The sequence below is a fragment of the Fonsecaea multimorphosa genome, assembly GCF_000836435.1.
Source record: "Fonsecaea multimorphosa CBS 102226 unplaced genomic scaffold supercont1.25, whole genome shotgun sequence".
Classification (NCBI taxonomy): Eukaryota; Fungi; Ascomycota; class Eurotiomycetes; order Chaetothyriales; family Herpotrichiellaceae; genus Fonsecaea; species Fonsecaea multimorphosa.
This window is the reverse complement of record NW_015971659.1, coordinates 374,641-401,016: the sequence shown is the minus strand read 5'-3', so window position 1 is coordinate 401,016 and position 26,376 is coordinate 374,641. Positions and strand designations below refer to the sequence as shown.

The 26,376-nt window shown below is 52.6% G+C and overlaps 11 protein-coding genes across 11 annotated transcripts; 5 read left to right on the top strand and 6 right to left on the bottom strand.

Moving 5' to 3' along the window:
- Nucleotides 1-553: 553 nt before the first annotated feature.
- On the top strand, nucleotides 554-781 carry Z520_09719 (uncharacterized protein; the record flags this gene model as incomplete). The annotated part of the gene is made up of 1 exon (XM_016780213.1): nucleotides 554-781. The coding sequence occupies one exon, from the start codon at nucleotides 554-556 to the stop codon at nucleotides 779-781; it is 228 nt and encodes a 75-aa protein (XP_016628796.1).
- A 1,555-nt stretch (nucleotides 782-2,336) lies between these two features.
- Nucleotides 2,337-2,909, top strand: Z520_09718 (uncharacterized protein; the record flags this gene model as incomplete). Its single annotated transcript, XM_016780212.1, has 1 exon — nucleotides 2,337-2,909. The coding sequence occupies one exon, from the start codon at nucleotides 2,337-2,339 to the stop codon at nucleotides 2,907-2,909; it is 573 nt and encodes a 190-aa protein (XP_016628795.1).
- Nucleotides 2,910-4,371: 1,462 nt separating this feature from the next.
- Nucleotides 4,372-5,830, top strand: Z520_09717 (uncharacterized protein; the record flags this gene model as incomplete). The annotated part of the gene is made up of 6 exons (XM_016780211.1): nucleotides 4,372-4,454; nucleotides 4,505-4,773; nucleotides 4,839-5,285; nucleotides 5,350-5,456; nucleotides 5,542-5,641; nucleotides 5,703-5,830. The coding sequence occupies 6 exons, from the start codon at nucleotides 4,372-4,374 to the stop codon at nucleotides 5,828-5,830; spliced, it is 1,134 nt and encodes a 377-aa protein (XP_016628794.1).
- Nucleotides 5,831-5,962: 132 nt separating this feature from the next.
- On the bottom strand, nucleotides 5,963-8,125 carry Z520_09716 (uncharacterized protein; the record flags this gene model as incomplete). The annotated part of the gene is made up of 1 exon (XM_016780210.1): nucleotides 5,963-8,125. The coding sequence occupies one exon, from the start codon at nucleotides 8,123-8,125 to the stop codon at nucleotides 5,963-5,965; it is 2,163 nt and encodes a 720-aa protein (XP_016628793.1).
- Nucleotides 8,126-8,902: 777 nt separating this feature from the next.
- Z520_09715 (uncharacterized protein) lies at nucleotides 8,903-10,533 on the top strand (the record flags this gene model as incomplete). The annotated part of the gene is made up of 2 exons (XM_016780209.1): nucleotides 8,903-9,005; nucleotides 9,062-10,533. The coding sequence occupies 2 exons, from the start codon at nucleotides 8,903-8,905 to the stop codon at nucleotides 10,531-10,533; spliced, it is 1,575 nt and encodes a 524-aa protein (XP_016628792.1).
- Nucleotides 10,534-11,451: 918 nt separating this feature from the next.
- Z520_09714 (uncharacterized protein) lies at nucleotides 11,452-13,308 on the top strand (the record flags this gene model as incomplete). The annotated part of the gene is made up of 5 exons (XM_016780208.1): nucleotides 11,452-11,620; nucleotides 11,682-11,987; nucleotides 12,053-12,510; nucleotides 12,569-12,946; nucleotides 13,030-13,308. The coding sequence occupies 5 exons, from the start codon at nucleotides 11,452-11,454 to the stop codon at nucleotides 13,306-13,308; spliced, it is 1,590 nt and encodes a 529-aa protein (XP_016628791.1).
- A 576-nt stretch (nucleotides 13,309-13,884) lies between these two features.
- Nucleotides 13,885-14,370, bottom strand: Z520_09713 (uncharacterized protein; the record flags this gene model as incomplete). The annotated part of the gene is made up of 1 exon (XM_016780207.1): nucleotides 13,885-14,370. One exon carries the CDS (start codon nucleotides 14,368-14,370, stop codon nucleotides 13,885-13,887), a length of 486 nt encoding a protein of 161 aa, XP_016628790.1.
- Nucleotides 14,371-15,624: 1,254 nt separating this feature from the next.
- Nucleotides 15,625-17,163, bottom strand: Z520_09712 (uncharacterized protein; the record flags this gene model as incomplete). The annotated part of the gene is made up of 2 exons (XM_016780206.1): nucleotides 15,625-16,750; nucleotides 16,844-17,163. 2 exons carry the CDS (start codon nucleotides 17,161-17,163, stop codon nucleotides 15,625-15,627), a joined length of 1,446 nt encoding a protein of 481 aa, XP_016628789.1.
- Nucleotides 17,164-19,019: 1,856 nt separating this feature from the next.
- Z520_09711 (KRR1 small subunit processome component) lies at nucleotides 19,020-20,077 on the bottom strand (the record flags this gene model as incomplete). The annotated part of the gene is made up of 2 exons (XM_016780205.1): nucleotides 19,020-19,970; nucleotides 20,018-20,077. 2 exons carry the CDS (start codon nucleotides 20,075-20,077, stop codon nucleotides 19,020-19,022), a joined length of 1,011 nt encoding a protein of 336 aa, XP_016628788.1.
- Nucleotides 20,078-20,633: 556 nt separating this feature from the next.
- Z520_09710 (uncharacterized protein) lies at nucleotides 20,634-21,200 on the bottom strand (the record flags this gene model as incomplete). Its single annotated transcript, XM_016780204.1, has 1 exon — nucleotides 20,634-21,200. One exon carries the CDS (start codon nucleotides 21,198-21,200, stop codon nucleotides 20,634-20,636), a length of 567 nt encoding a protein of 188 aa, XP_016628787.1.
- A 1,738-nt stretch (nucleotides 21,201-22,938) lies between these two features.
- Z520_09709 (uncharacterized protein) lies at nucleotides 22,939-26,300 on the bottom strand (the record flags this gene model as incomplete). The annotated part of the gene is made up of 2 exons (XM_016780203.1): nucleotides 22,939-23,115; nucleotides 23,187-26,300. 2 exons carry the CDS (start codon nucleotides 26,298-26,300, stop codon nucleotides 22,939-22,941), a joined length of 3,291 nt encoding a protein of 1,096 aa, XP_016628786.1.
- Between the last annotated feature and the right edge of the window lie 76 nt (nucleotides 26,301-26,376).

The window sequence follows — 26,376 nt, the reverse complement described above, 5'->3', positions numbered from 1 at the left end:
TACCAGCTTCCTGAACCTACTTCAGATGCTCAACCAAACCCATTAGTAAGGGCAAATGCTTTCCGTATTCCTTCTAGCGATATCCTTACCCGCATTTCGCCTCATTCTGGACCAAAAGAACATCATTGACTGTCGCTAATCCGACTTACAGAGCATCCACCAAGCAGCACTGTTAATGTTCTCCCGGCCCTCTTCCACCTTGGCCGAGAGAGCTACCTCGTCCAGATTTGGAGCACTGGCTCGAATTCTCCTGTTTCGTCGTTTTTCGCTGGACTCACCGTCCAGAGGGTCGTTGTACGACATTCGGAAGCAGACAGACGTTCATATCCCCAGAGCCCTCCATTGTGGCCTGGAAAGGTCGATCCTACTCACTTCTGAATGGGGGAACCTGCGGCCACTTTCACTCATCTTCGGCGAAGTCTTTGACCAAAACACAGAAACTCGCCTAAGGAAGGCAGACCGATCTGCTGTTCGGACTATGTTCTCGTGTCCTCGAATCTGCGATCGGTTTTTCAAGTTGCTAGGTGAGAGACTGGGCAGTTTCCTCGCCAAAATGCATGATCCTAAAATCATAAAGCAACTGCAACTGTCCAGCAATGCTCCATCGCCCACCACATTTGCCTCTGCAGAGATGGGAAGACAAAGACTTCGTGGAGAGATTGTGAAATTCCGAAACAACGTCCAGCACATGGACATCTTCGTCGACCAACCAGGCTTATTGGACTCTTTCTGCAGGACTCTCCATGACGATGTTGACAGGCAATACTTTCCAGACTATTAGTGCTTCAGTCATGGCAATTGCTCTTTTGACAGCATCTTAGCCAGCTTGACCCCAGGTGAAGTGGATAAGCAGTTTGGTATGGCTTTCTGGGAGCATGCGAGCTTCTGCGGGAGAGGGATCAATGGTGATATCGCACAGCTATTCGCAGAGCTTGAAGCATATCGAATTGCGCTCTGGTATCAACTTAAGGGGAAGAGCGGACGCAGACAGCTTATTCTCCGCTATGTAGCGGCTCTTAATAGTCTTCAGGACAGTCTCCTCAAACAGTACAAGCGTGAGAGCAAGTGGTTGTCTCAAATGGGGCGAACAATCAACCGCGTCCTGCGGTGGAAGCGCAAGAAGACCGTGGATACTGAGGAATCTCAACTCGCTTCGCCAGAGGCACTGGAACGATCGGTCTACCTCGCTCACGGGCTGTACCTCATCAACGCGGCTTTCGAGAAACCGTGGTTCTGCCGAGACATGCGATGCCCTCGTGTCAACGGACGACATACAGAAGTCAAAAGGGACTGTGGTCTGGTGCGTTATTTGTTTTCCTGTGGGTTCGAAGTCTTCTGCCTTGGGGGACTACACGAGGAGCTGTTTAACCATGCCAGGGTCAGAAGGCGGATGAGTGGCTTCAGACGGGATTTAAGTGGTTGGCATCCAAGGGTCGTGGAGCTTTTTCTTGAAACAGCTGACTTGTGGCGTGGTTCCCAGATCCCTTTTATGTATTTCTGATCGGTTTATGTCATGTTGATAAGTAGTCCTTCTGTCGTTGAAAGATACAATTGCCCTCCAATCAGGAGTATCTTCAGGTTCGTTGCTTTTGTCACAGTCTGAGCTATCAGTTTGTCCCCAGCGGGTGAATCTAAGAATGAACAGCGTTGTTGACCCTGGCCCACAGAGATCGGAGTATAACTTGTATGGCGGTATGTAGGGAGCGAGAGCATAGGTTCGGCAGACGGCCCATGGTGGTCAGCCTATAGAGTACTCAGTATAGTGTCAAGGATTACCAAGTTCTGTCTACCTAGGTACTAAGCTACGCGCCGCCACAGCCTCGTTGATCTGAACAGTACAGTGCCGATTGGCAGAGGGAGTGGACTTGTAGCTGCACGCACACCTCATCTCATCTGAATTTACATGTAAGGCTGACATGTAATCTCTCCCGCTGACTATTCCCAACTCTGCATGGACAGCTGGCGCCTCTCACCTTAGCAACATCCAGTATCTCATGGAATCTATCTGCTTTGCTCATCTTCAGTTGCTTGGTCCTCTCCACGAACTAAACCTGCCCCTCAGGCCGTCTCGGCCATGGACCGCACGACTACAGTAAGACCTACGGCTGGGGTAGTTTGACATACCCTTGGTCTGAGGGATTTGAAATCTTGAGTTCATGATTTCTCATAAAAGACAATGTCTCTTTCCATCAGCGTGTTCAAGTTGGTGTAGTCTGTCAAGCTCTACCCCGGTCTGCAACAAGAGGCTCCACTACCTTGAGGACGTTTCAGCCTCTGTGGAAGTCCCTTGATATTTAGGAAAGCCTCGCGAGCAGGTCTGACACACATTCTTTGCAATGCACGCACCTGTCGTCTTCGCCTCGATTGCCTTTCTTTTGGCACTGAATGTGGCCAGTGCACAAGCAGAAGTCGTCGCCCGGCAATCCGCTCAGGACGCCGACAACACCATAGGTCTTTACCTCAATGGTGCCAACTTCGACATCACTTACTTGCAAACCTTCCGCCTTTCGTATGCCAATTCGTCCGCATACGTCGGTCAGATCAAGTACCAGTCGTACGCTGAACCCCTCATCGTGGGAGCCCTCAACGGCAGCGACAACTCGGTCTCTTTTCTCTCGATCCACGAATCTCCAACAGATTACCAGCAGATGTACGTCTTTCGCTACCAGAGCCAGCCTGTGGGATTCAGCATCCCTCACGGCGGCGCACCTGAGGGCGGAAGCACGACGGATTTCTCATTCGGTGCTGATGGTGCACTATTGCACAATGGGTACAATAGCTTTTATGCTTGCCAGGACGACGCTCTGAGCGCATTAAATTCGTACCAGATATATTGGCTTGATACGGGAAACCCTGTGGGATGGACATGCCAGGGGCCGATTGCGATTCAGGCTGGAGATGCTTGTTAGGTATTTGTCACTGTCGCCGCAATGGAACGGGACGATGAGACTTTCGGTTCTGGGCAGGCAGGCCTTGATCTGGATGTAGGCAGCTTTCCTAATAGCGAGGAGTTAATAGTCTGAGTAAGCTGGACTTTTCATTTCCAAGCCGTTTTGTGAGGAATAGACCTTGATGACTTCCTGCTGTCTCACTGTTGCATGCGCGTTCTAAGGCTTCTGACATGCATTGACGCCGTGACGTCCGCAGACGCCCTTGCTTCACAAATCCCTGTGTGGGTGTCTTGCAGTTGCAACTGTGAATGCAACGCCGCCGGCTTGAGCGAACGCCAGTAACAACAACGGACATTCTGTCGGTGTCTTTCTGGAAATTCAGTGTGGAAGGTGACCATGTCAAAAACATTGTTTGATACTCGCTAAAACCCGGCACCGGGGCTGCTCCCCGCCTCTATCTCGCCGGCAATGGATCCGCTATTGAAGAGCCGGGCTTGGACTTCCTCTCCTGGCACCTCGCCTCCTTGCCTCCTCACCTCCACATCTCCGCATCTCCAGCATCAGAAAGAGCAAAGTTATCGCGAGCATGAATACGAAGAGGGGCAACATGGTGGCAGGTGGGACCATGCTTTAAAGACCCGCCGTCGACTTCGGGTTTCATTGCCTCTTCTTGAACCCACTCACGTTCCCATTGTATCCGTGCCCTCATCGTGAGCTCAGCCTGGGATGCGCACGAGAACTGGATGGTCAGTTCCCAGATGTCTCTCGCACATCTCGCTGTTACTGACGACGGGATTCACACAGTCAGCCATGTCGTGACCGACATGTCAAGTGTAAAGTCCATGTCCCCAGGATTGTCCGTCTGAGATCTCACACGTTCCAAGGCGTCAAAGTTGCCGGTTCTCGGAAATGCCAGAAATGCGAGGAGACTGACCGCGAATGTCTCTTGGACTCGCCCTTGCATTTTCGACCCGTCAAGTCCGTCCGGCTGAAAAGTGTCGATGGACGGAGGGTCAAACACGACTTGAGGCACACTCCGCGTCAGGTCTGGGTCGACCTCCCTTCAGAAGGTAGGTCTGACCGTTGGCATCATTCACTCTGTTGATACGGTTCGATACAGTCCGCTTTGTTTCTCCTGACCACGAGACGGACTCTCAAGATCTCCACACCCGGGTCGAAGAGGTTCAAGCTCCATCTCCGCCCATTCTTCCTCTCGCAGCTGAGGCCGAAACGGATTTCCGTATTGAGCATGATCCTACTTCAGCGGTTGCTCACGACTGGAATTCGCCGCATGGCTCAGCCTTGCCTCCAACACCCCTGCAGGCCTCTCTTCAACACAGCAGTCCGGACTCACATTTTTCGGCGCATGCCCGCGCCCCTATCGTGCTGTCCCCTGCGCACTCTGTGGGGAGGCCATCTTCACAACATCACTCACCTTCCGTCCTGCTAAGTTCCGTTGCTGATACATCATCCCCGAGCTATGGACTCGGCACATGCTGGCCATTCAAGAACCAACATGAAGCACGCCTTCTCCATCATTACATCGTGCACCTATCAATGCAGGTAAAGCTCTCGAGCAAGCCAAGGCAATCCCTACTATTTTGAACTAATAGCTTGCAGTTCGATTCCTGCGATAAGCAGCGCCACTTTGGGAAGGAGATACCAAAACGGGCTGCACCTTATCCAGTCATCAAGAATGCCATCTTCGCCGTGGCCTCACGGCAGATGAGCCTGCTGGCGGGAAACCAGGACGACGAATCGCCTCATTATGTGAGCGAATGTCTCCGGATCTTGATCAGGGCTTTGGAGGACCCTATGGGTCACTTTGATGAGAACTTGCTGGCGGCTGTCATTCTCCTGAGAACTCATGAGGAAATGTCCGGTACGTTGTGCATTCGTCGGTTTTACGGTGGTAGGGGAAGAGACGCTGAAAGTTTCCGAAATTAGAAAACGACGAACGACGCCATCTGTTCGGCACCACGCGGATCTTGAACTCGATAGCCTCCTTTGCCGCAGATGGCGGACTCCGCGAGTCGGCTAGCTGGGTGTCGCTCAGACAGCACATCTACATCTCCCTGACCTCCCAGCACCCACTCACCATCAATCTCACCAACTACCGGCATTCGAGCGTCTTTCGGATCTCGGACGACGAATCCTGGGCGAATCGCATCATCTTCATCTTTGCCCAACTTTTGACCTATGTCTTTGGCGACGACCACGAGCAGCAGTTGTCCCTGGAGCAGTGGACCGAGTTGGACGCCGAGGTCACGTCCTGGGAAGCGTCCAAGCCGTGGCACTTTGCGCCCCTGTTCATCGAGAGCCCCGGAGTTTCTGCACTCGATTCGTCCAACAGGGGACCGTGGCCCGAGCTCTACGTGTGTAACCCGGCGCAGGGTACGTGCAGCAAGTTTCCCTTGTTCCTGCGGGGCCTAGTTTTCTGATGGGACTCCTGTTTCAGTCGTAGGACTCCAGCACTATTATCTTGCCAAGGTCGTCCTGGCCATCTATGACCCTCGCCTCTCGAAGCTGAGTTTCGGATCGCTGCGCTTGAGAAGGGACTCTGAGGTATGCCCACCCACCCCCTTCTGCTGCTGTCCCCTTCACACCGACGTAGGAACTTACACGTGCTGACGCTTTCCCCCTCTCGCAGTCCATGGTCCGCGAGTGTCTCCGAATGGTGGTCGGTCTGGCTGTTAGCAACGACCATGTACAGACGGCCATGTTTCAAGCGTCCCATATCCTTTCGGCATGTGAGTTGGTCCCTTTCCCTTCTCTTAAAGTGGTGCGTTGACCCCTCACCCGGATCACCAGGCGGCATGTACTTGAACAACCGAGATGAACAGGAGGCTGCGGTCAATTTCCTTGAACAGATGACCCGGCGCATGGGTTGGCAGACTTCGCACATCATTCGCGACCTCAGGGAACAGTGGCAAAGCTAAAAAAAAAAAAAAAAAAAAAAAAGGCCCCTTGAGCTTTTGAGCCCGGAAAATATTTTGAGAAATTGAACACTGGTAGTCTAAAATTCTCGCCATCCGCCAAAAGTCAGAACAGTAGATCGAGTGTAGGGATTCTCAACCCCAAACATCTTCCTTCCACTTGCCCGTCCTCTTGAGCGCTTCACCCCAGCCCTTCACCTCGGAATCACTCCACCCCTTGATCTCCTTGATTGTCTCACCGAGGCTGAACCCGACTTCTCTCGCCATCGAGGCACGGCCACAAATGTAGAAGCTCGCGCCATTCTCCTCGATCAAGCTGACTACTTCCTTGCCATGTTCTCGCACTCGCTGCTGGACATAGACTTTTCCTTGGCCCTGGACCCGCGAAAAGGCCGTGATGATCTTGAAAACATCCTTTCCGAGAGCAAGCTGAGCCTGCTCCAGTTCGTCACGGTAGATGAAGTCTTCTTGCGGCCGACGACATCCGAAGAAGAGAATCATCTCGCCCACGGGTTTCCCAATGGCGTGGAGTTTTGCGCGCTCGGCGATGAAGGCTCGGAATGGAGCGATTCCGGTCCCGGCCGCGACCATGATGATAGGACAGCTGGATTGGATGGGGAGCTTGAACTTGCTTTTGCGGACGTGGGCGAAGAGCTTGGTCCCTTGAAGGAGGTTGGATGGGCCAAAGAGGTCGTACTGCGGACGAATGACGGTCTTCTCTGTTGCCTGCATCTCTGCAGCAGCGACAGACGCTGGGAATGACTGCGATAGCGCGAGGAGATAGTTGGAAGTGACGCCAAGGATCTTCTGCTCCTGATTTTCAGGCACATAGTCGGATGCTACCAGGGCGGTTATGGCGGCTCTCCGAGGACTGATGACGCTGCTTGACGAGATCGAGTAATAGCGCGGTTGCATTAGAGGCAAAGCCTCTATCAAATAAGGCAAGGGCAGCTGAGCCCATGGTTCGTCCGGACTGGCCAACTTCAGAAGACGGCCCAGTGTCAGGTGGTTATTTCGGAGGTACGACAAGTAGGCGTCCTTGTCTTGGCCGAGTTTGAGGACCCACGATCTTGCGTCAGGCGACGGAGCCAACGCCGCAAGCCCTTGAATGGTGCTCCGTGATACAGGCGCGCATATCTCCAGATATCGGTGGAAGAGAGCGCGAATTGTGGTAGGGGTGGGGATTTGGAGCTTGGTTGCAGTGTCGACGGATTTGAGGCTGACCGGAATGTCTTGACGATCATGCAGCTGAAGAGCTGAAAGAAGTATTTCGACTTCTGATTCCGGATTCGTGGGCCATACGGCAAGATGGTCGCCCGTTTTGTAGTGGATCTCAGGGTGCTCCGCAAGGTCGAGCTCCATATGGACACAGTTTCGCTCGGAAGATTGGAAGAGTTCTCGGGGATTCGTGATTGACAAGGGTCGAATAGGCGAGCAAGATGCAGCAGCTTTGGGGTTGTCTCTAGAATGGGTGGGCTCGCCGTGATGGAGGTCGATTGGTGTTAGAGAGCCGTCTTCGGTGACGATAATAGTCGGTTGATACTCGACCACTTGTTCTTCCATGCCCAGCCTGTTCCGGAACACGGCAAAGAGGTCGTCTTTCCATGAAAGGAAGTCTTCGTCGGTGGAGCGTTCTGCATCGTCTGCTTTGCCCACCGGCAGAAGAAGGCTTGCACCCTTGCCATTTAATGCTTCGACCACAACATCGACCACGCGGTTGTAGTACTTGTAGTTGCTGTTTCCCAGACCAAAGGCAGCATACTGTAGGCCCGGGAGAGCATCTGGGGATCCATTGTTGATCCAGTCCCAAAAGCCATGGGCATTGTCGCTGGGGTCACCCTCGCCGTACGTTGAGAGGATGAAAATTGCGAGTTGTCCATCGTTCAGTTGAGCGATGGAATCCGAGTCGTAGTCCGACAGATCGGCAGAAAGAGCACCAAGGCCGAATCGCGATTGCACTTCCTTTGCAAGGTGATTTGCAAAGCGCTCTGCTGTGCCAGACTGAGAACCCCAAAAGATGACGGCTCTTTTATTGGTTTCAGATAGCTTCTTTGCGATATTGCGCTCTGCCTGGGTTTGCGAGCTGACAACGCCGTCACGCTGTTGCGGCCGTTCAAAGTAGATGTGATAGTAAGGATCTGGCTTATCCCACAACGCCCCTCTGGTCAGGTATCCCGCAACAATCACGGCCGCAATGACCAAAGCCGCATAATCTGCAATGGAGGTGGGCTGCAGGCTTCTCGTAACAAGCCCGACGAGCTGCGGGATCGATGAGATTTCCAAGACCTGAGAAGCCATGGTGAAATCTGCGAGTTGAACTGTAGCGTCATGTTGACCCAAGGGCAATGGACGACGGGCAATTTAGATATATACTATAGAAGGATTCGTGAGCCTCATCCCTTGAGGAAAGATGGAGGCGGAGGAAAACTGCCTGGCAGGCGTTGCGGGATTCTCGAGAAGCGGGTTCGGTGCCACATCTCGAGAGTCTGGAGAATCGACCGAGGACTGCTCATGAGGGCCAGTCCATCCCATGCCACGAAGGGAGTCTTGATTGGATCCGTGAGTGGTAATTGAGTTGCTTAGTTGCAGCTTGTTCCGGCGAAAAATTTCCTCTTGCGATGTTGCAGCCCTGGAGCGACTGACAGGCATTGAGCAGAGCTAGAGCAGAGCTGGAACCGGCCAAGGGAACTGCACCCATCAACCTTGAAGGCCCCTGCAACTGACGGTGGCGCAGGCAGAGTCGACGATCACCATGGATTCACCAATTCTCCGCGTCCCGCCGTCAACGAACCATCAACAACCATGGCATCGGCGAAAGATTTCCCTTCTGATATTTTCTAGAATTTCTCCAGATCTCATCTCTTGTTCCCATCTCCGGCTTCTCCATCTCTCGAAACAATGGATCCCCCTTCGAGGGCGGACTGCGCTGGAGATGGCGGGGCACATTGTGATCAAACGTGAGAAGATAAATATGATGGGACGAGGTGCTCTGGTGGTGGTTGTCTATATTATGCATTGTCCTGGTTGACTCGCTTCACTTTGATCCTGTTCAACTCTTTGCCCAACACCTTCAGCATGTACACGATGCCAGCTGCCCCCTATGCAGTCCTCTTGGGGACTTGCTGCGTCCTTTATTTCCTGGTCTATCCAGTCGTGGTCTACTTCAGAGATCCTAAAGGTGAGCTCGCACTTCACATCTGAACTTGGTGAGCGCATTCTCAACTTACAGAGTAGGACTTCGAAAGTTTCCGACCATGACTCCGTTGTCTAGCATCTCATCTATCCCGTTCATGGTATTGGCACACACGGGTGCTCGATCATCTCGCTTGGTCGAACTCCATAGGAAACATCCCGTCATTCGGACTGGGCCGACTACATTGTCTTACTCGGACCCTCGAGCCATCAAGGACATCTACGGGCACAACACAAAGTGCACAAAGGATGGCTCCTACATCATTACCGCTGGCTCCCACTTCCACCTTGCCGACGTCATCGATAAACCAGAACATGCAAGGAAACGCAAGGTTCTCTCATCGGCCTACGCCTTGAAGAACTTGGAAGGCTGGGAACACAAGGTGGCGGACAAGACAGCCCGGATGATCGCACACTTCGACAGGTGCTGCACAGCTCCTCTGAAACCCGCACGACAACCCGAGGCCCATGAGTTGAATGTGGATTACCGAGAGTGGACCAACTACTTTACATTGGATGCCATTGCCGATATTGGCTTGTCGGAGAAACTGGGATTCCTCGACAGGGGACACGACCGTATCACAGGCCGCAGAACCGACGGCACCAAATATGAATGCAATTTTCGGGAGTGCCTCTACCAGAATGCTCGGAAACAATCATTACTGGTATGGCCATACAAGTGGTATCCTCTGATCAACAAGCTGTCCAACGCCATCCCATTCTATGGACGGATGGGAAAGCTTGGTAGGGACTGGGATGGCATTCCTCTCGAGCTTGCCCATCGCCGGTTGGACAGATATCGTCGGGGCGAGAAATTGGACGACTTCTTCCAGGCGCTTATGGAGGACAAAAACGGTCACCCTAACAATCTCGAATGGGGCGAAATTGTGGCTGAAGTGAGCATTATGATGAACGCAGGCAGTGCCACAACTGCAATTGCCATGGCAAATGTCCTGTACCAACTACTCAAGAATCCTGAAGCGATGAAAAAGCTCGTCGAAGAGCTTGAGGCTGCACTAGAGGATGAGGGAATGCAGGCCGTGGTCCCCTACGATCGGGTCAAGCATTTGCCATACCTGAGGGCTTGTTTGGACGAGTCTCTACGATTGTTTCCACCAACTCCCCACGCGCTTCCCCGTGAGACTCCTCCCGAGGGTCTGAGTATCCTGGACGACTATATTCCTGGGGGTGTTTCGGTGGGCATGTCGGCTCTGGTCGCTCACAGAAACGAAGACTGGTTCCCTCAGGCTGACAAGTATATCCCCGAAAGGTGGCTCGGTGAAGAAGGCAAGAACCTTCAACCCTATTTCCTTGCCTTTTCTGCCGGCGCTCGAGGATGTATCGGTCGCAACATTTCTTACTTGGAACAAACCGTGGTGCTGGCTTCTATGCTCCGGAGATACGAGTTTGCCCTACCTCATCCAAATTGGGAGATCGAGAGGTTGGAGACCATGAACTGGCTACTGGGAGAGATGCCGGTCAAGGTTTGGAGGAGAGTGCCGACATCTGCTTGATAATTGTTCCAGCGAAATATACTCTATTTATAGACCATATCGGCTTCGTGGGAGGCTAATGGAAAGATTGAAGTCGCTACCAGGCAAAAGTCCAACTGTCCGAGTATCGTCTCATCTTTGATTATTTGTGCGAACGCGCCCATGTCTTGCCAAGTGGCGAAGACTTATGAGCGGGATGTATGGCCCTCCGGCGTCCGCCGTGCTCAAGGAACCCGGATCCCACAAATCGTCTCATGCAAGCAAAATGCATGGGGTAGAAGCACACGCAGAATCCTGTCGACGCGGCCTACGTTGGCTAGAACCAGACGAGCAGTTGCCAGTTACCGTTGTTGCGATATCAAGACTTGTTGTAAACGACCCCCACCCATGAATTGAGGCCGTCCTATTCCGCCAATTCAGGATGTTAGGAAGGTCCAGAACAGAGGCAGTACATAAGACACGAAGTGTTCCCGGCGGTGGCCTCCCTACGGACAAACGCCGTTTGGCAACAGCCGGCGAATGAGCCGAAGACGAAGTCTTAGGAAGTCTTTCCCCGTGGATATCGTCTCAAAAGAGCCATCTTTCTCCGTCCCGGTAACTCCAGCTGGGGAAGTCGACTGCCTCGACCATTTGTCGCCCTCGCCCCATGGGGTTGATGGGTGCTATCTTTCTCCGCCACCATAGACTTTTGGCTCTCTGGAGTTCCGGCCACTGTGGACCAGCTGGCTGTCTTCAGCGCAAGGATCATCGAAGTCTAAAGTCTCAATCCGTGAGAACCATGAGGACCAAAACTATTAAAGGATCGCAAATCTTCCTTCAAAGGCATGCCTTCTCGTCGACACAACAATCATACATCGTGAGACAAACTCTACACCTCTCAGTCTCAACTCTTCTGCTGCTCAGCTCTCCTTCTACCGCACCACGCCTCCTGCCACCAGCATGTCTGAAAAGTCAGTCGAGAAATACGGCGCCGACCAAGTCGAGGCGGTTGAACGTAGACAGAGCACTTCGGAAGCAGTCACAGAACTCAGTGGCATCGAGGCGACCGCTGCATCCACGGCAGCATGGCTAATCTCAATTACCGTCTCTGTTGGAGGTTTCCTGTTCGGTATGTCACGATGCGCTCGCCTCCTAAATATATATCACTCGACACTAACATTTTGCTTCAGGATATGACACTGGCTACATCTCTTCAGTCCTCGTCACGATGGGAACGTCGCTCGGCCACGAATTGAGCTCGGATGAGCAAGAACTGGTCACATCCTTGACCAGCGGCGGAGCCCTCGTGGGCGCTGTGTTTGCCGGTCTGATAGCCGATCGATACGGCCGCAAATGGCCCATCTGGAGTGCCTGTCTTCTGTTCGTGATTGGCACCGTCCTCCAGACCTGCGCCTATCATCTGGTCCAATTCGCGGTAGGCCGCTTCGTGGTCGGCTTGGGCGTTGGCTCTGCGGCCATGATTTGCCCGCTTTACAGTCAGTGATGACACCCCGTCAAAAGAGGTACATGGGCTAGGAATTGCTGACAGTATCTGCTACAGTCGGGGAACTGGCACCTGCCAAATACCGGGGTCGAATGATCGCCTTCAATAACATGAGCGTCACCTTTGGCCAACTGGTCGCGTCTGCTATCGGGGCTGGCTTTCAGCATGTCCACGGTGAGGGATGGCGAGCCACTGTTGCAATCGGAGCCGCGCCTCCCATTGCCCTGGCCGGCTTGCTTCTGCTCTGCCCGGAATCACCACGCCAACTAGTCTCCCACGGTAAACACGAGGCCGCAGAGCAGGTGTTGCTCAAAATCTATCCTACCTCGACGAGCGAGCAGCGGCAGGCCAAGATCAAGTCGATCGAGATGTCCCTCCAGGAAGTAACCTCAGCAATGACCAAGGAATCGCTCTGGACCACGCTGAAGCGAATTTTCACCACTCCAGCGACCGGGCGTGCAGTACTCACCGCTTGCATTGTCATGGCCATCAGCCAGTTGGGCGGGTTCAACACGGTAAGTGTTCCTTTGCACCCGAGACAAGTTACCCGCTCTTCTAACACCTCCACCACAGCTCATGTACTATGCGGCGACCCTTTTCAAGATGGTCGGCTTCACAAATGCCACGGCAGTCGCCATCACGGTATCTGGCACCAACTTCATCTTCTCCATCGTCAACCTAGTGTTAGTCGACAAGTTTGGCCGCCGCGTGCTCCTGTGTGTCACCGTCCTCGGCATGTCGATCTGCATGATGATCGCCGCCGTGTCATTCCACTATATTCCGATCAGCAAGGATCTCGTGGTCGAGTCCGACCATATTGGCTGGCCGGCGACGCTGGTGCTCGTCGCCATCATCGTGTACGTGGCCTGTTTCTCGTCCGGAGTGGCTACGATCGCGTGGATCGGCACCGAGCTGATCCCCCTCGAAGTGCGAGCTCTTGGAACCATGCTGGTAAGTTCTCCTTGCACTCCCTGTTCCACCTTGCACATGCACCGGCACAATAGTCACTGACATCCTGGGTCCCCCTCCAACAGAATACCGTGACATGCTGGAGCACCAACATCATCATCGCATCCACCTTTCTCTCCATCATGAAAGGCGCAACGCCAAGTGGAGCGTTCGGCTTGTATTCAGCCATCTGTTTCGTGGGCTGGCTGTTCATCATCTTCTGCTACCCAGAGTGTAAGGGAATGCCGCTGGAAACGGTCCGGGAGGTGTTCCGAACCGGCTTCGGCGTGCGATACTCGAAGCGCTGGCAGCGCGAACACAAGCACCTTACCAAGGTCAGCACGCATACTTCGTTTGGCCATTAGGCCTGGGTCGCGTGGTGTCGCGGTACGTGCGTGAATTGTAGCATTGCTGGTCAATCTCGCCCTGGCAGAGTCAGGACGTTTGGAGTGGGCGGGCCCCAAAAGCCCAGTAAAGGCACGTGAAATGCCAAAGAAACATGACAATGTATGAACTAGAATGAAGATATGATATATTATGCCATCTCATGTGTATTGCGACCCCTTGGAATTTTGTTTTTGGGTGCTATGGCCAGAATGCTCAGCCGTCATCGAAAACGGGGGTAATTTGTCCGCGTCGCGTCGCGTCGTGTCCGTGTCTCCCTGTCCATCCCTTTTCGCGACAGCCTCGTCAGGGGGAAGTCCTGTGCGAAAGAAAAGCCTTGCCAGATTTTGAACGGGAGTACGTCATGATAGAAATGTAAGATCGTTTAGTATGGAAGCGAATGCCTTCACCAATATCTCGCTTTCCAACCTGGGTAACACCCGCGTCACCTGTAAGGCGTTTCTGGAGTGATGCTGTGCGTCCACAATGAACTTCTCGAGTCTCAGTCCTTACTCGGTCCTGCTCGACGATACAGCATACTTTCTTCCCAGAAAACTCTAGCTCTTCACCGCCATCATGTCGCCAATCTTCTTCATCAACTCGCTCGTGTCGGAAAACACCCTCAGCAATTCCACCTTGAGCTCCCCAGCACTGTTTGGAGACGCCACGATCCAGGTGGCGAAGTCTGTAGTAACCTCCTCCCCAGATTTCAAGACACTGGTCAGTTTCCCTGTGAAGACCGTCTCTGTCTTTCCCTCTGGTGAGCCGGGCATCATGAAGACACGGTCGAGGTAGTGTTGCAAAGCCACGACAGGTCCATTGATCGGGTGAATGATGTCGTCGTGCAGTTTTCGCATGGCGGCTTCGCCGATGGCGGGCTCGGGCGCGACATGCAGGGTCCCATGGGGTTGGTGGAAGGCAGTGATGTACTCGTAGTCTGTCGAGGCCTGGTCCCAGGATTTGAGAATCGTGGTGATCACTCCAAGGACGACGGAGGGGATGTGCGAGCCGTTGACGAAGGTGTAAGGGTCCCGGCCGTACATTATGCCTAGAGCGCGCGCGCGTTTTTGACTAGTGGTTGAGACCTTGGAGAAAGACACCTCCCAGGTGGATGAGGCTGGATTAAAAGCATTTTCGACCCCGACGGGGACTCACACCCTCAGCTCGCCTGGAAGGGGCGTGACGCGAGCCAATGCCAGAATCCCACGTCTCGGTCAAGAGGCTGTGCGACTTGGCCTTGGACGTACAGGGACAACATGGCTGTGCGGGAAATGTTACATATATGAGGGTAGCTGACAGTTCTGTCTTCAATAAGGCCAGCTCTTTACGCTCGTTCATTCTGGTCCTCCAATCAGGCTGGACCAGCCGGGTCGATCAGGACCGATAGACAGAAACCACGACCTAATCTTGTAAACGAGTTTCCAAAACGGAGTGTCTAGGCCTAAGGGACCACGTTCAACGACTGGCGGGACTCGAGCTTGCCTCGTAAGAATACGGAGAGTCCGGTCCCCCCCATCACGACTGGGCGTCAGACTGACGACTGATATTGAGAACCATGGATATACGCAACTAAGCGACCGGTCCAGTGCACGTTGGTGTGAAGGGCGGACACTTACCTAGTATCATCACCCCCAGCTCTTGTTGAACTCTTGGAACCCACGGTAGATATGGGTCGAAAATCCCGCATACAGCTCCTGGTCAAGCCTCGTAATGAGCAACGTTTCTGTTCCCGTATGCTCTGATGGTTCTATTAAAAAGGGGGCCAAGAATGGGCCAAAGTCATCGTCTAATCATATACATAGAACCCCGCTCGTTGACATTTGTCACCCCCTGTCCCTTGCGGGCCTGCTCCAATATATTTTCGTGATATACGAGGTCGACCGAGGAGAAATACGAAGAACGATCCAGACTCACGAGGCCGCATGACCATCGTGACGTTTGTTCGTTGCGCAGCTGCGTTAGCTCTGCTACCGCTGCATTTTCACTCTACTGACCCCGCTTGCCATGATCAGCTCAGGGCGCAAGTCTGTCTTCCATCGGCCCTCTGCCCTCTTCGCAGCAGAGAAACCAGTCTCCAGTTTGCAGACGGAAATGATAGAAATGGGTTACAAAGAAGTACTTTGTGTGGTTGCGACTAGGGGTGAAGAAGTGCCAATGTAGAACACAACAATATTGGTATCATCTGTAGCCATTCATCAAAACATCCTTCCACTCAACAGTGGCACCCCTAGAAGTAAAGAATTGCCCATCAGCATAGAGGCCGTATCTTCATTGCCGCCTGTTTCACCGCGTCATGCTCACACCTTCTCGACATTGACCGACCGTCTTTTCTCCATAGCGTCGAATGTCTCGATATCAGTGATATCTCCAATGATGGTTCCCCGTCTCTCATCAACGTAGCCGATCTTGGTCTCGCGGAAACCGTCCAACTCTTTCTTGCAAACCGTGTTCAAGTAAATGGGGAAGACGAAGCTAACAAAAAACCCGGCCAAGGGAACGCACATGGCTTTGTGATAGCTCATGTGGTCAGCCGCGAGCCCAGTAAGTGCCGGAAACAAGGCACCGCCCGAGACGCTGGCCACGATCCAGGAAGACCCTCTCTTGGTATGTCGGCCCAAGCCACGGATGGAGAGAGTAAAGATGGTCGGGAAGATGCAGGACTCGAAGAACAGCACCAACGAGAGGAAGGCGACACCGGCTTCTCCGTGGAAACCTATCGCCAATGCAATGAAAATCATGATCATGGTCATGAACAGCATGAGGACCAGACGAGGTTTGACGAACATGAACAATCCGGCGGCAGCGAATCGCCCAATGGCAAACAGTGCTTGACCGATGGCATATCGGTCAGAAGCAGTGGCGGCCGAGAGTCCCGCCGATTCCTGAGCGTACTTGATGAACTGGGAGGCAACTGCCACCTGGGCACCGACGTATGTGAACTGCGCGGCGACTCCGAAAAACAGCTTGTACTGCTTCCGGAGGGGCTTTTCCTGGTACCCAGTCAAGTCAGAGCACTGCTCCGCCTGAAGAGCCATATCGGCATCGGTAACTTCCGGGAGAGGGCTGAAGAAGAAGACGACCGCAAGGCAGAAGACGAAGGCTGCAATGCCGACGTAGGTCCATTGGACATGGGAGAGGTCGGTAGAATCCGTGTTCTTGAAGAAAACGCGAGAAGCCAGAAGAGGAGCCACAACGGAACCGACAGCCTGGAAAGACTGCGAGAGCTCAAGGCGGAATTCTGACAGCCTCGGAGGTCCGCAAGTGGCGATGAAGGGGTTTGCAGACGTCTCCAGTGTAGACAGGCCTGATCCCACGATGAACAGAGAACCACAGAAGCCGCCAAAGGATTTGTAGACTGCCGAGGGCCAGAACATCAGGGCACCGACGCCGTAGATGCACAGACCAGTGATGAAGGTCCAGCGACTGCGAATATGGGTTAGTTTCTACTGAATCTTGCTAGAACCACAAAACAACTCTTTCAAAAATAAAACAGTCGTGCAAAACAAGAAGACTTACTAGCCAAATCTGCGGACGAGCCAGCCAGAGTATGTCAGAGGCCCGATGAAGTACGCTCCAAAGTATGATCCTTGAAGACCACCTGCCTTGGCGGCAGTGATGTTGAGGGATGTCTGGAACTTGGCGTTCAGCACATCGAGGAGACCATATGCGAAGCCCCAGAGGAAAAAGAGAACGGTGACCAGTGTGATGGGGAATATAGATTGCCTGACAGTGAGAGCTGAAGCGCCTGTCAAGCCTCTGTTGGCTACGCTCTTGCGCTGTTGGTTGGCGACTGCATCAGCGTTGGATGGTTGACGTTCGATCGATTCGTTATCCATAATGACGCTGGTGATGCTGATGTCGGCGTGCTTCAAGAGAGCAGTAGGCTAGTTTTTGGGTTATGGCGAAAGGGTCGAGCAGCAAAGGCACAAAGCTGCCTGTGGAAAATAGATGGATAGAGGGAGGTATATGTAGCTCGAAGGCGGGGAAAAGTGTTAGAGTGAGGTCACCCAAAGGGTCTCGTAGAGTCTGATGGTTGCAAGTCCGGAATGAGTGAGGATGCTGTTGATCGTGATGGACGGAAAGCATTGCAAGGGGAATGACTGGACCGTCTTATATACTTGATGCGAGGGCAATGTCTGTCGTTGGCTGAGAGAGATAGCTTTCTGTCAGAGCTTCCCCGGAGCTCTCCTTCTGGAGCATTTCGGTGCTGGCTTGGTGTAGCAGAGGTGTTGCGAGCGCCTGACAGGGCGAATTTGGCCGACCAGCCTCTTGGGCAAAGCCTGGCCCTGACCCGTTCTAGTCAAGTTACCTGCACGTCGCTCCATAACAGCGACAATTAGGGTGTGCAGCAGATCAGGTAAGTGGAGAACGTGGTCCACCCTCGAACCAGAATCGTGTGCCCAGCTGTTCTCCTCAATATCACATCGGAGCGATCTGTCTTGATTGGCTGGCATCCAGGGGGGTGTAGAGAGCGAGCACAAGGCTACTATCCGGAACGGCGAAACTATTCCCCTCAGCCAAGACAGCTTCGGCGCTTCTCCAAGCTCGAGTTTCCCCGAAGGCCCTGCAAACCCATGCATCACACCACGAGACACCGCCACACATTGCAGAAGCTGACGACCTATTTGCCCAATAAGATGTCTCAGACGGGCTTGGGACCGGGATCCACTCCTGATAATTGGACGACTTTCTTGAGAGCGCAACTTGGCCCTCAGACTGGGACCTCACAGCTGTCGGCGAGGAGGACCGACTAACGCCGGACGCAAGTCTCAGCTAAAGTATGCAAGATCAAACGCCGACGTCTAGACCTTAGGGCGACAGCATACCCATGATGGCCACAAGATGCTGATGTCAGGATATCGCTCCTCATCCCTCTAGTGCATGCCATCGCGTGGGTATGGACCGATCCAATATGACATCCACTGATGCAAATTTTTGCTGGCGTGAATAAGAACTTTCGAATGACAAGCATACGAGACTCTGGAATCGCCCGATTACGGCTGTTGAGCAAGCTGAGATTGCGCTGGAAGATGAGAATATTGATGCTTCGCTGGTGGCTGATCCAAAACCCATGAGCAAACTAGTGACATTTCTAGAAGGCCGCTAGAAAGAGCGTTGGCAAAGTGTGTGGAGCATCAAAATCCTCACTATGACTAATATAGCATGGCGTGAGAATTGAGAAACTTTGTCAAACGGTTCCTGTTGACATGCTGATTCGCCCTTGGGTAGCCGGACGGTATTTGACCACAGCGCTGTCCACTTTGCGGGTAATGCATGTTTGAGCGCGCAGGGTAGTAACGTCTGCAGGCTTTGCTGGAGTATTGGGTCCTTCCCTTGGCCGTGACCAGCCACGTCCAAAAGTGTCCATTCAGAACATGGAGGAGTGGGTGCCGTGTCTCTCGGGAGGCGTTCCAGACTGCGAGATATCGCAAAGACACTAAGGGCTGAAGTTCGATCCCTCTTGGCAGCTGCAGCGAGCTCTGACTCCGGGCTCGGAATGGTTGAGTTGAGAGAAGGGATGAGTTTCTCGGTCTATGATGTTTCAACTCTGGTGGCCGGTTCGAGACCAGACTGATAGCACGGCTGACGCGATAGCAGATTGCAGCTTGACCGCGTGAGGCCCGTGCCTAAATGTTAGCTGATCGTCCACTCAATCCGTGGACATGAGCGAAGCTTTTGTCGAAGTGTTCACTCATCCCTCTATCTTTTTGGACTTCTTTGGTCTGGGTCCGTCATCCTCGTCCGTACTCTTCCTCTTCGTCCTTTTCTGCACCATATCTTCCTTCGGGGCAATGAATGCTTGTTCTCGCTCCCGTTGCTTCTCTTCCTTCTTTTGTCTCTGTTTTTCGTGCCGTTCTTGTTCTCGGGCCCTCTCCTTGGCCTGCTTAGCAAGAAAATATTCACCGCTTTCGATCTGCAGGTCAATCTTGCTCTTCTCCTGCGGCGGCGGGAAGGGTGTATAGACCTTCTTGGACTTGTCGATGACCTTGTGAGGAACGCGTCTCTTACTCAGAGTTTTCTTCTTAAAGTTGGGTAAGAACCTGTCCCAACTTTCATTCTTCAGAGCAGGGTCTTTTGCTAGCTCTCGCTTGATCATGAGTTCTTTGACATGGTAAATAGGGTGGATGTTGTTCATGCAATCTTCCACCACCCTTCTCACTTCTTTTAGACCTTTATAGCCTCCCATAGCACTGACTGTGTTTCCCTGGACGAGGATGTAGGTATTGGTGAGAAGTTCGAGGGCTTTCAGAGTGGAGCCATTGGGTCCCAGGAGCCGCTGGCGGCGTTTGACAAATCGCTCCTTGTTCCGAACCAGATTTCTGATTTTAATGACATCGCAGGCCATGTCATCCTGGAGGATCTTTATGGCCTGTGGAGCAGGTACGCTTCGCGCCAACAGCTTGATTAAGTCTCGGGCATCAAGAATTGCGGCTGGATCAAAGGTTTTTCTGGTGGTCCGCACTTCCATACGGCCTTCGACCAAATCGAGTGTACATGCGATCCCTCTTTTCTCCAACGCTTTCGTGACCAACGGCCAGGCCTGCTTCAGATAGAGTTCTCGATATTTTGGGAACAAACACGCAAAAGACGATTCTTCTGCGAAGGTGCCGCCGACATTGTCTTCCGGCTTGAATTCTTCGATCTGGTCAAAAGTCAGTGGAGGCAAGACAATGACGAGGGATTCCCAACCTTCCACTTGTCTATATCGTCCGTGTCCCACGGCTTGTCCTTTTTGTGTGTTGAGGGCATGTCTGCGTCTCGTCAGAATGTACTGTCACGTCGTGATCAAGTGGTGAAAAGGAAGTGGAAGTAATAACGTCGAGTCGGCGCAGTCCGCACCGAAGTTTTGCAAACTGCGGCTTTTCGATGCAAATGCTTGCCAAGCCAAGGCTCCGAAGATAAACGAGGCCGATTGGCTGGAGGCGAGGAACGTTGCAGTGGTTGGCACCTTGGCGATCATTCCGCCGACTTTGAACTCTCGCGAGATCGTCGAAGCCTTCTTCTCAGTATTATTACACAACGCTTTGATCAACTTTGGAAGTACGGGATGGCTCTAGGGAATGATAACTCTGCGCATTTAGGTCTAATACTTAGGAATAAGACCTTTTTTGTTTTGTCTATCAAATGAATATTGTTCCAACCCAATCCTTGCCACGCTCCCTGTCGCCGTGGAACGTGTCCTTCCGTACCATTCCAACTCCAATGCATTCAAATCCCGCGTTCGTCCTCATCGTATGGCCGCATCTCATGCTGGCTTTTGTGTCGTTGTCTTCTTGCACCGTGAGAAGGAAGCAAGAACGTCTCTTTAGCAGCTGATAGAAGCGCAGGTATTCGGTCTTGGGGCAGTGATGGGCACAATATTGGCAACACCCTCATCCTCCGCCGTGCCCGACCACAGAACATCAAGGTCCGGAAGAACGTGGCAGCATCGGAATTGATTGATGGTCTGTAGCTGCATCGCGACATTGTTTGCATCGCTCGGGTTAGCGATGATGTTCCCTAGCGGGACCAGGACATTGTTCTCGAAGCCATTGAAGAGGTCGTTCGCTGCGGTTTGAGCAGGTGTCCCTGCAACGTCACTTTCGCAGGCAAGGACATTTAGTTGATTAGGTTCGTCTTGGGCTGCGGTCAAGGCGGTCTCAAGGTCGACCAGCAGCGTGCTTGTGTCTAACGATGCGGCCTCATCCAAGAAACTGTTGACCGTGACGACATCGCTGTTCCATTGGTTGATGGCATTGGCAATGGCAGCTGAGCCAGGGTCGGGTCCACAGCTGTTATCAGGATTCTCGCGCTTTGCGAAGCGGAGGGTTGAAGGGGCAGCGGCAGCGGCGCCGACAAGGGCAAGGAGCGAGGCAGCAACGAATGACTTCATCTCGATTGGCGGATTGGAATACTAAATACTAGGATGCTGGATGTGAAGTGATGGCAGAAAGGAGGTGCAAAAGAGCGACTGAATGGAAATGAACAAAAGGAAAGTTGGTGTGTTAGTGAGTGTTGTTGTGTTCTGGATTGTTGATGATGGGAGAACATGTCCGAATCGCAGGCCACCTACCTTGTATTTATGTTTCAACCCTTTACTTTGATAGAGGCCCGTGCCAGGTAGGTATTGTGCTTGAGGGACTTTTGAGCACAATCACCGTGCTGTTAGCGTTGGTGGTGATGTGCCACGAGTCAAGGATCCGTCGCCGACAGCGAAATCCTCCTACTGTATGCAGCTAACAAGTACCTGCTGGTGCCAGGAAGCATTACTAAAAGTTTAGTGATGACAGGAATAGAATCCTCCGAGCCTCGTAGGTGTAAATTGCCCCTACAAGGCGGGGCCCAGCAGGCTTAGCAGCGCTTGATTTGATGAAGCTTTGGTGCCGTTGGTAAGCACAATCTCGGCCATCACCACCCATGTCTTCTTGCGATGATTGTTAGGGATCGCCGCAGGAGACAATATCGGGTCGCATTATCCCAATGAAGCCAAAACCTCGGGAATACTGTACAAGGTGTCAGCACTTGATACATGGCAAACTCATCCATGAGCTAGGCAGTACTCTCCGACTTGGCAAGCTGAATCATTGAGACCTATACTTGTCTCGTGCGCCGTGGGATCTGGTCTGGCTTTGCCCCTGGAAATACTTCGGTCGTGGCCAAATCCATTCGTTACGAGTCTCGTAGGCTGCTCGCCTTCAGCACAAGTACCAAGTACCTCGTACACCAGGAATACTCGGCGAAAGCATTCCAGCCACTGTTTGACGCCATGTCAGCGCTAGCCATTCATCTCTATCTACCTAGGTAGGTACCGAGTACCTCGTACAACAAATGCTGGCCATGAAAGATCGAACGTGTGTCGCTCAAGTCCAAATGACGGAAGCACATCAGGCCTAGATAGACCTCGCCACAATGCAACATCCGCCTCGGGGAGTAGTGATTTCGAAGCTAGACCACCTTCTACTTCCAGTAATACTCAGAGTGAGTCGTCCACTTCTGCAAGGCTAGGGCTGTGGCAGGGATTTTGGTTTCTCAGCGACTTCGCCAAAAGACCACTCTAAAGGTAATGCCAAGTTTGGTTATACACAGTCCGATGAGCAACGGCCCGATCGGTCCAGAGGTACTCTTCTGGTTTCCTTGAAGGCATTGCTCCGTGGTAAAGGACAAATGTAATACTGTTGAGATACTTCTGTGATCCGGGACCGAATAATACAGTGTCGGTTCTTGAGACACCCTGCTTGACCTTGATCATAAGTAATATACATTGCTGGCAGCAGAGAAGGGATTCCATATCGTAACCAACTAAATACCATGAACCATGGTACTAAATCCTCCCGGAAACCGTCGACTATCTTCACAGTGTTCGTCATGACCCTCCTCACTCTCTCCTTTGTCCTCCTGTATTGCTCAAATGCTGTTGTTCGTCCGCAGGTACATCCGTTCGAAGGATCGCCAGTATCGGAAAGCCCCGGTCTATACATCTATGCATATGTCCCGTTCCGGATCCCCTGTTATTTTGAATGCCACATGACAATGTCATACCGAAGCTGAATGCTGAATGACCGTAAACTATTCCAGTACCCAAGAGAAGTGGCCTGCGAATCTAGAAGCAAGCTTCGTCCTTGCAACTCAACTCAGTCATCATCGTCGTTCTTACCATCTTTGTCCTTTCCCTTGTCGTCTTTTTCTTTTCGCTCTAAAGCTTCTTTCCATCGAGAGTTGATCTCCTCCGCATGGACATTGGGAAAGACAATGTCGAACACCTCATCATACCAATCAACCGCGTGACCATCAATTCCTTCTTTGATATTCTGCCGTTCAAATCATGTTAGTATGCCAGCCTGGTGGACGACGCAGCCGAAAAGAAACGGGAGAGACATACCTCTGGCAATTCACACCAATCCCCCCAGTTATCCTTCGGAAACAGGATCTTTGTACACCCGGCCCGCCTGGCAGCGACCGTCTTCTCTCTCAGTCCGCCTATCCTCAGAACTTTGCCAGTAACGGTCAGCTCGCCTGTCATTGCCAACGCGGGATCGACTTCTTTGTCCATCGCTAGACTCAGAAGAGAAGTTGCCATCGTGATACCCGCAGAAGGACCATCTTTCTGGACCGCGCCCTCTGGACAATGCAGGTGTATCTTTGCGTGGTCGAAGAATTTATTGTCAGGGAATCTTGTGGCCATGACGTGCTTGGCAAAAGAGTATGCAATCGACGTCGACTCTTTCATGACTGGTTTGAGATTGCCCGTGCGCTCGAGACCAGGTCGACTGGATGAAGAAAGAGCAGACTCCAGGATAGATTCGACGTATAATGCCGCGCCGCCCATACTTGTCCAGGCTAGACCCATTGCTACACCTGGTGGCGTAGTTTCGTAGAGACGGTCAGCAGTGAAGATAGGAGGGCCCACGTAGTCTTTCAAGTTGTCCTTCGAAATCGTAACATGGACGGAATCTGGAACCTGAAGAGCAACGCGAGGCTTTTCGGTTGTTTCTTGCTCGATCGTTTCCGGTGTGTCTTTGACGTCAGACTCGTCCTTCTTGCTCTCTTCAAGCGCAGCTTTGCCCTCTTCCGTGAGAGCCTCTGCTTCGGGGAAAGCTTCTTCCCCAAGGTCTTGAACAATCTTCAGTGCCGACTTGCGGTAGACCTTTTCAATCTGCTTTTTGAGGTTACGCACCCCGGATTCTCGGCAATACTTGTTAATCAGCTCTTCAATGGCGGACTCATCCAACTTGACATCTACATCCTTTAATCCAGAAAGTTCTTTAGCTTGTGGAGCAAGATATCGATCTGCGATGGCTTTCTTCTCGTCCGCGACGTACCCGCTGAGTTCAATTAGTTCCATTCGGTCCAGAAGGGGCCGAGGGATGGTGTCGGTCATGTTGGCGGTACAAACGAAAAGAACTTTGGAGAGATCGACCGGGATATCCATGTAATGATCCAAGAAACTGGAGTTTTGTTCCGGATCGAGAAGCTCGAGGAGCGCTGATGCCGGATCTCCCTGGTGACCGCGACCAATTTTGTCCACTTCGTCGATGAGAATCAGGGGGTTCTCGGTCTGGCATTTCTTGAGCGCTTGGATTATCCTTCCCGGCAACGCGCCCACGTATGTCCTGCGGTGGCCTTTGATTTCGGCGACATCAGTCAGTCCACCCACACTGAAGCGATAGTACTGCCGGTTCAGCGCCCGCGCAATCGATTTGCCGATAGATGTCTTTCCCACACCGGGAGGGCCAACAAAGCATAGAATCTTCCCTTCCACTGTCCCACGGAGCTTTCCGACCGCAATAAATTCGAGAATTCGGTCCTTGACATCTTTCAAGCCATAATGGTCCTCGTCCAGGACGGTCATAGCATTTTTGATGCCGAAGTTCTCAGCGCTCCTCTGGCCCCACGGAACCTGGGTAATCCAATCCAGGTAGTTTCTTGTGACATTGAATTCGGATGCCGCAGGCTCCAGATGTGCAAGTTTGTTGAGCTCTTCCTCGAAGACCTTTTTCACAGCTTCAGGCATGGCCAGCTTTTGAGCCTTTTCCCGGAACTTTTCCACTAGTTTGTCCTTGCCGTCGGATTCAATCCCGAGCTCCCTCCGAATACCCTTCATCTGTTCCATAAGCCAATACTCTCGCTGACGTTTTTGAATCTTACTCTCCACGTCTTTTGAAATCTTGGATTGCAGCTGTGCGTTCATCAGCTCCTTCTTGAGCACGACTAGGGCCTTGTGAAGCCTTTGAGCAACGTCCATTGTCTGGAGGACGTCCTGCAATTCCCCGATCTCACCGGCCGAAACCGCCGCTGCAAAGTCAGCTAGCTTGGCTGGCTCTTCAAGGACATTTCCAGCGGATTGTGACACACTAAAGTCAGAGATCTGATCTCGAAATAGTTGGTTCAGGCTGGCGACTTCCTTGAACACGCTAACAATCTCCGATGTCAGAGCCTTGATTTCACCGCTCTTCTTGTCAAAAGGTATTTCTGTCAGATTTTCCACATTGACCAATGAAACAGGGAATTTGCGCAGAAAGGCAGTAGGTTCGTAGACACTTAGTTGGGCGGGTTGCTCTTTGTTCGGTTCCTCAAAGCTTGCAACAACATCACCCTTGTTGTCTGTGCCGTCGGATTTCGGTTTTGTTTCTTTGGCAGGTTGCACTTCAACCACCGAAACCCCCTCTCCTGTCGTTGATGGGGGCATCAAGGCGGTCATTCGGATTCTCCGATGTGGGTATAAAACGGCAGTCAGGCTGTGTTCATCACCGTGGACGGGAAAGGCGCTCGTGATTTGGGCAAAGACACCGACGTCATGAACGTCATCCATCTTCTCAATAATGTCCTTGTCGGCAGCGTCATCCTTGAAGAGAAACGCTCCCACATACGGTTGTCCCCTCTTCATCATCTCTGTTATCGCCGCAACAACATTGGGATCTCGGATAGTGATCGCCTTGTAGAAGCCTGGGAAAAGAGGCCGTTTCGCGATTGGGATGGCCATGACCTGCGGATAGGTCTCTGGAATGGTGGGCTTAGATATCTGTGTGCTCCGCCTCCCGCGCCTGCTACCGTCGCCTCCAGCACCGGCGTTTGCTCCGGTCCCTGAGCTTGTGTCACTGCCGCTAGCTCCTGCAGCCGCCGGTCGGCCATCGCTTGCAGATTGGGGGATTGGCTGCGGCTCAGTGGGGGGTTTCTTGGATTCAGCAGCATCTTCCGTCCGCGGTGCTTCGTCCAGCTCGTTTTCTAATTTCTTTGCCTTTGCATCTGCTTCTTCTTTCTTGGGCGGCGAATCATCTTCTGGAGGTTTGTCTTTCCTGCGGGCAGGATGAGAAGTGAATTGGCGTATTTGTAATCCCTGACGGACAGCGATAGGCAGACGATTAGAGGGAATCAGAGAAGTCGCGGGGGTCGTAAAGGAATTCCTCTGTAGAAGCTGTCGCCTGCAGTCTCTACAGATGTGGCGTGAGTTGGCCCGGAGCGCAGTCCTCCATGGTAATGTTTGGCCGCGAAGCATGCTCTGGCAGATTCGGACAGCAGCTGCCCAGGGTGAAAGGGCAAGGAAATGCTCTGGCAAAGGGGAATGAGGGCGA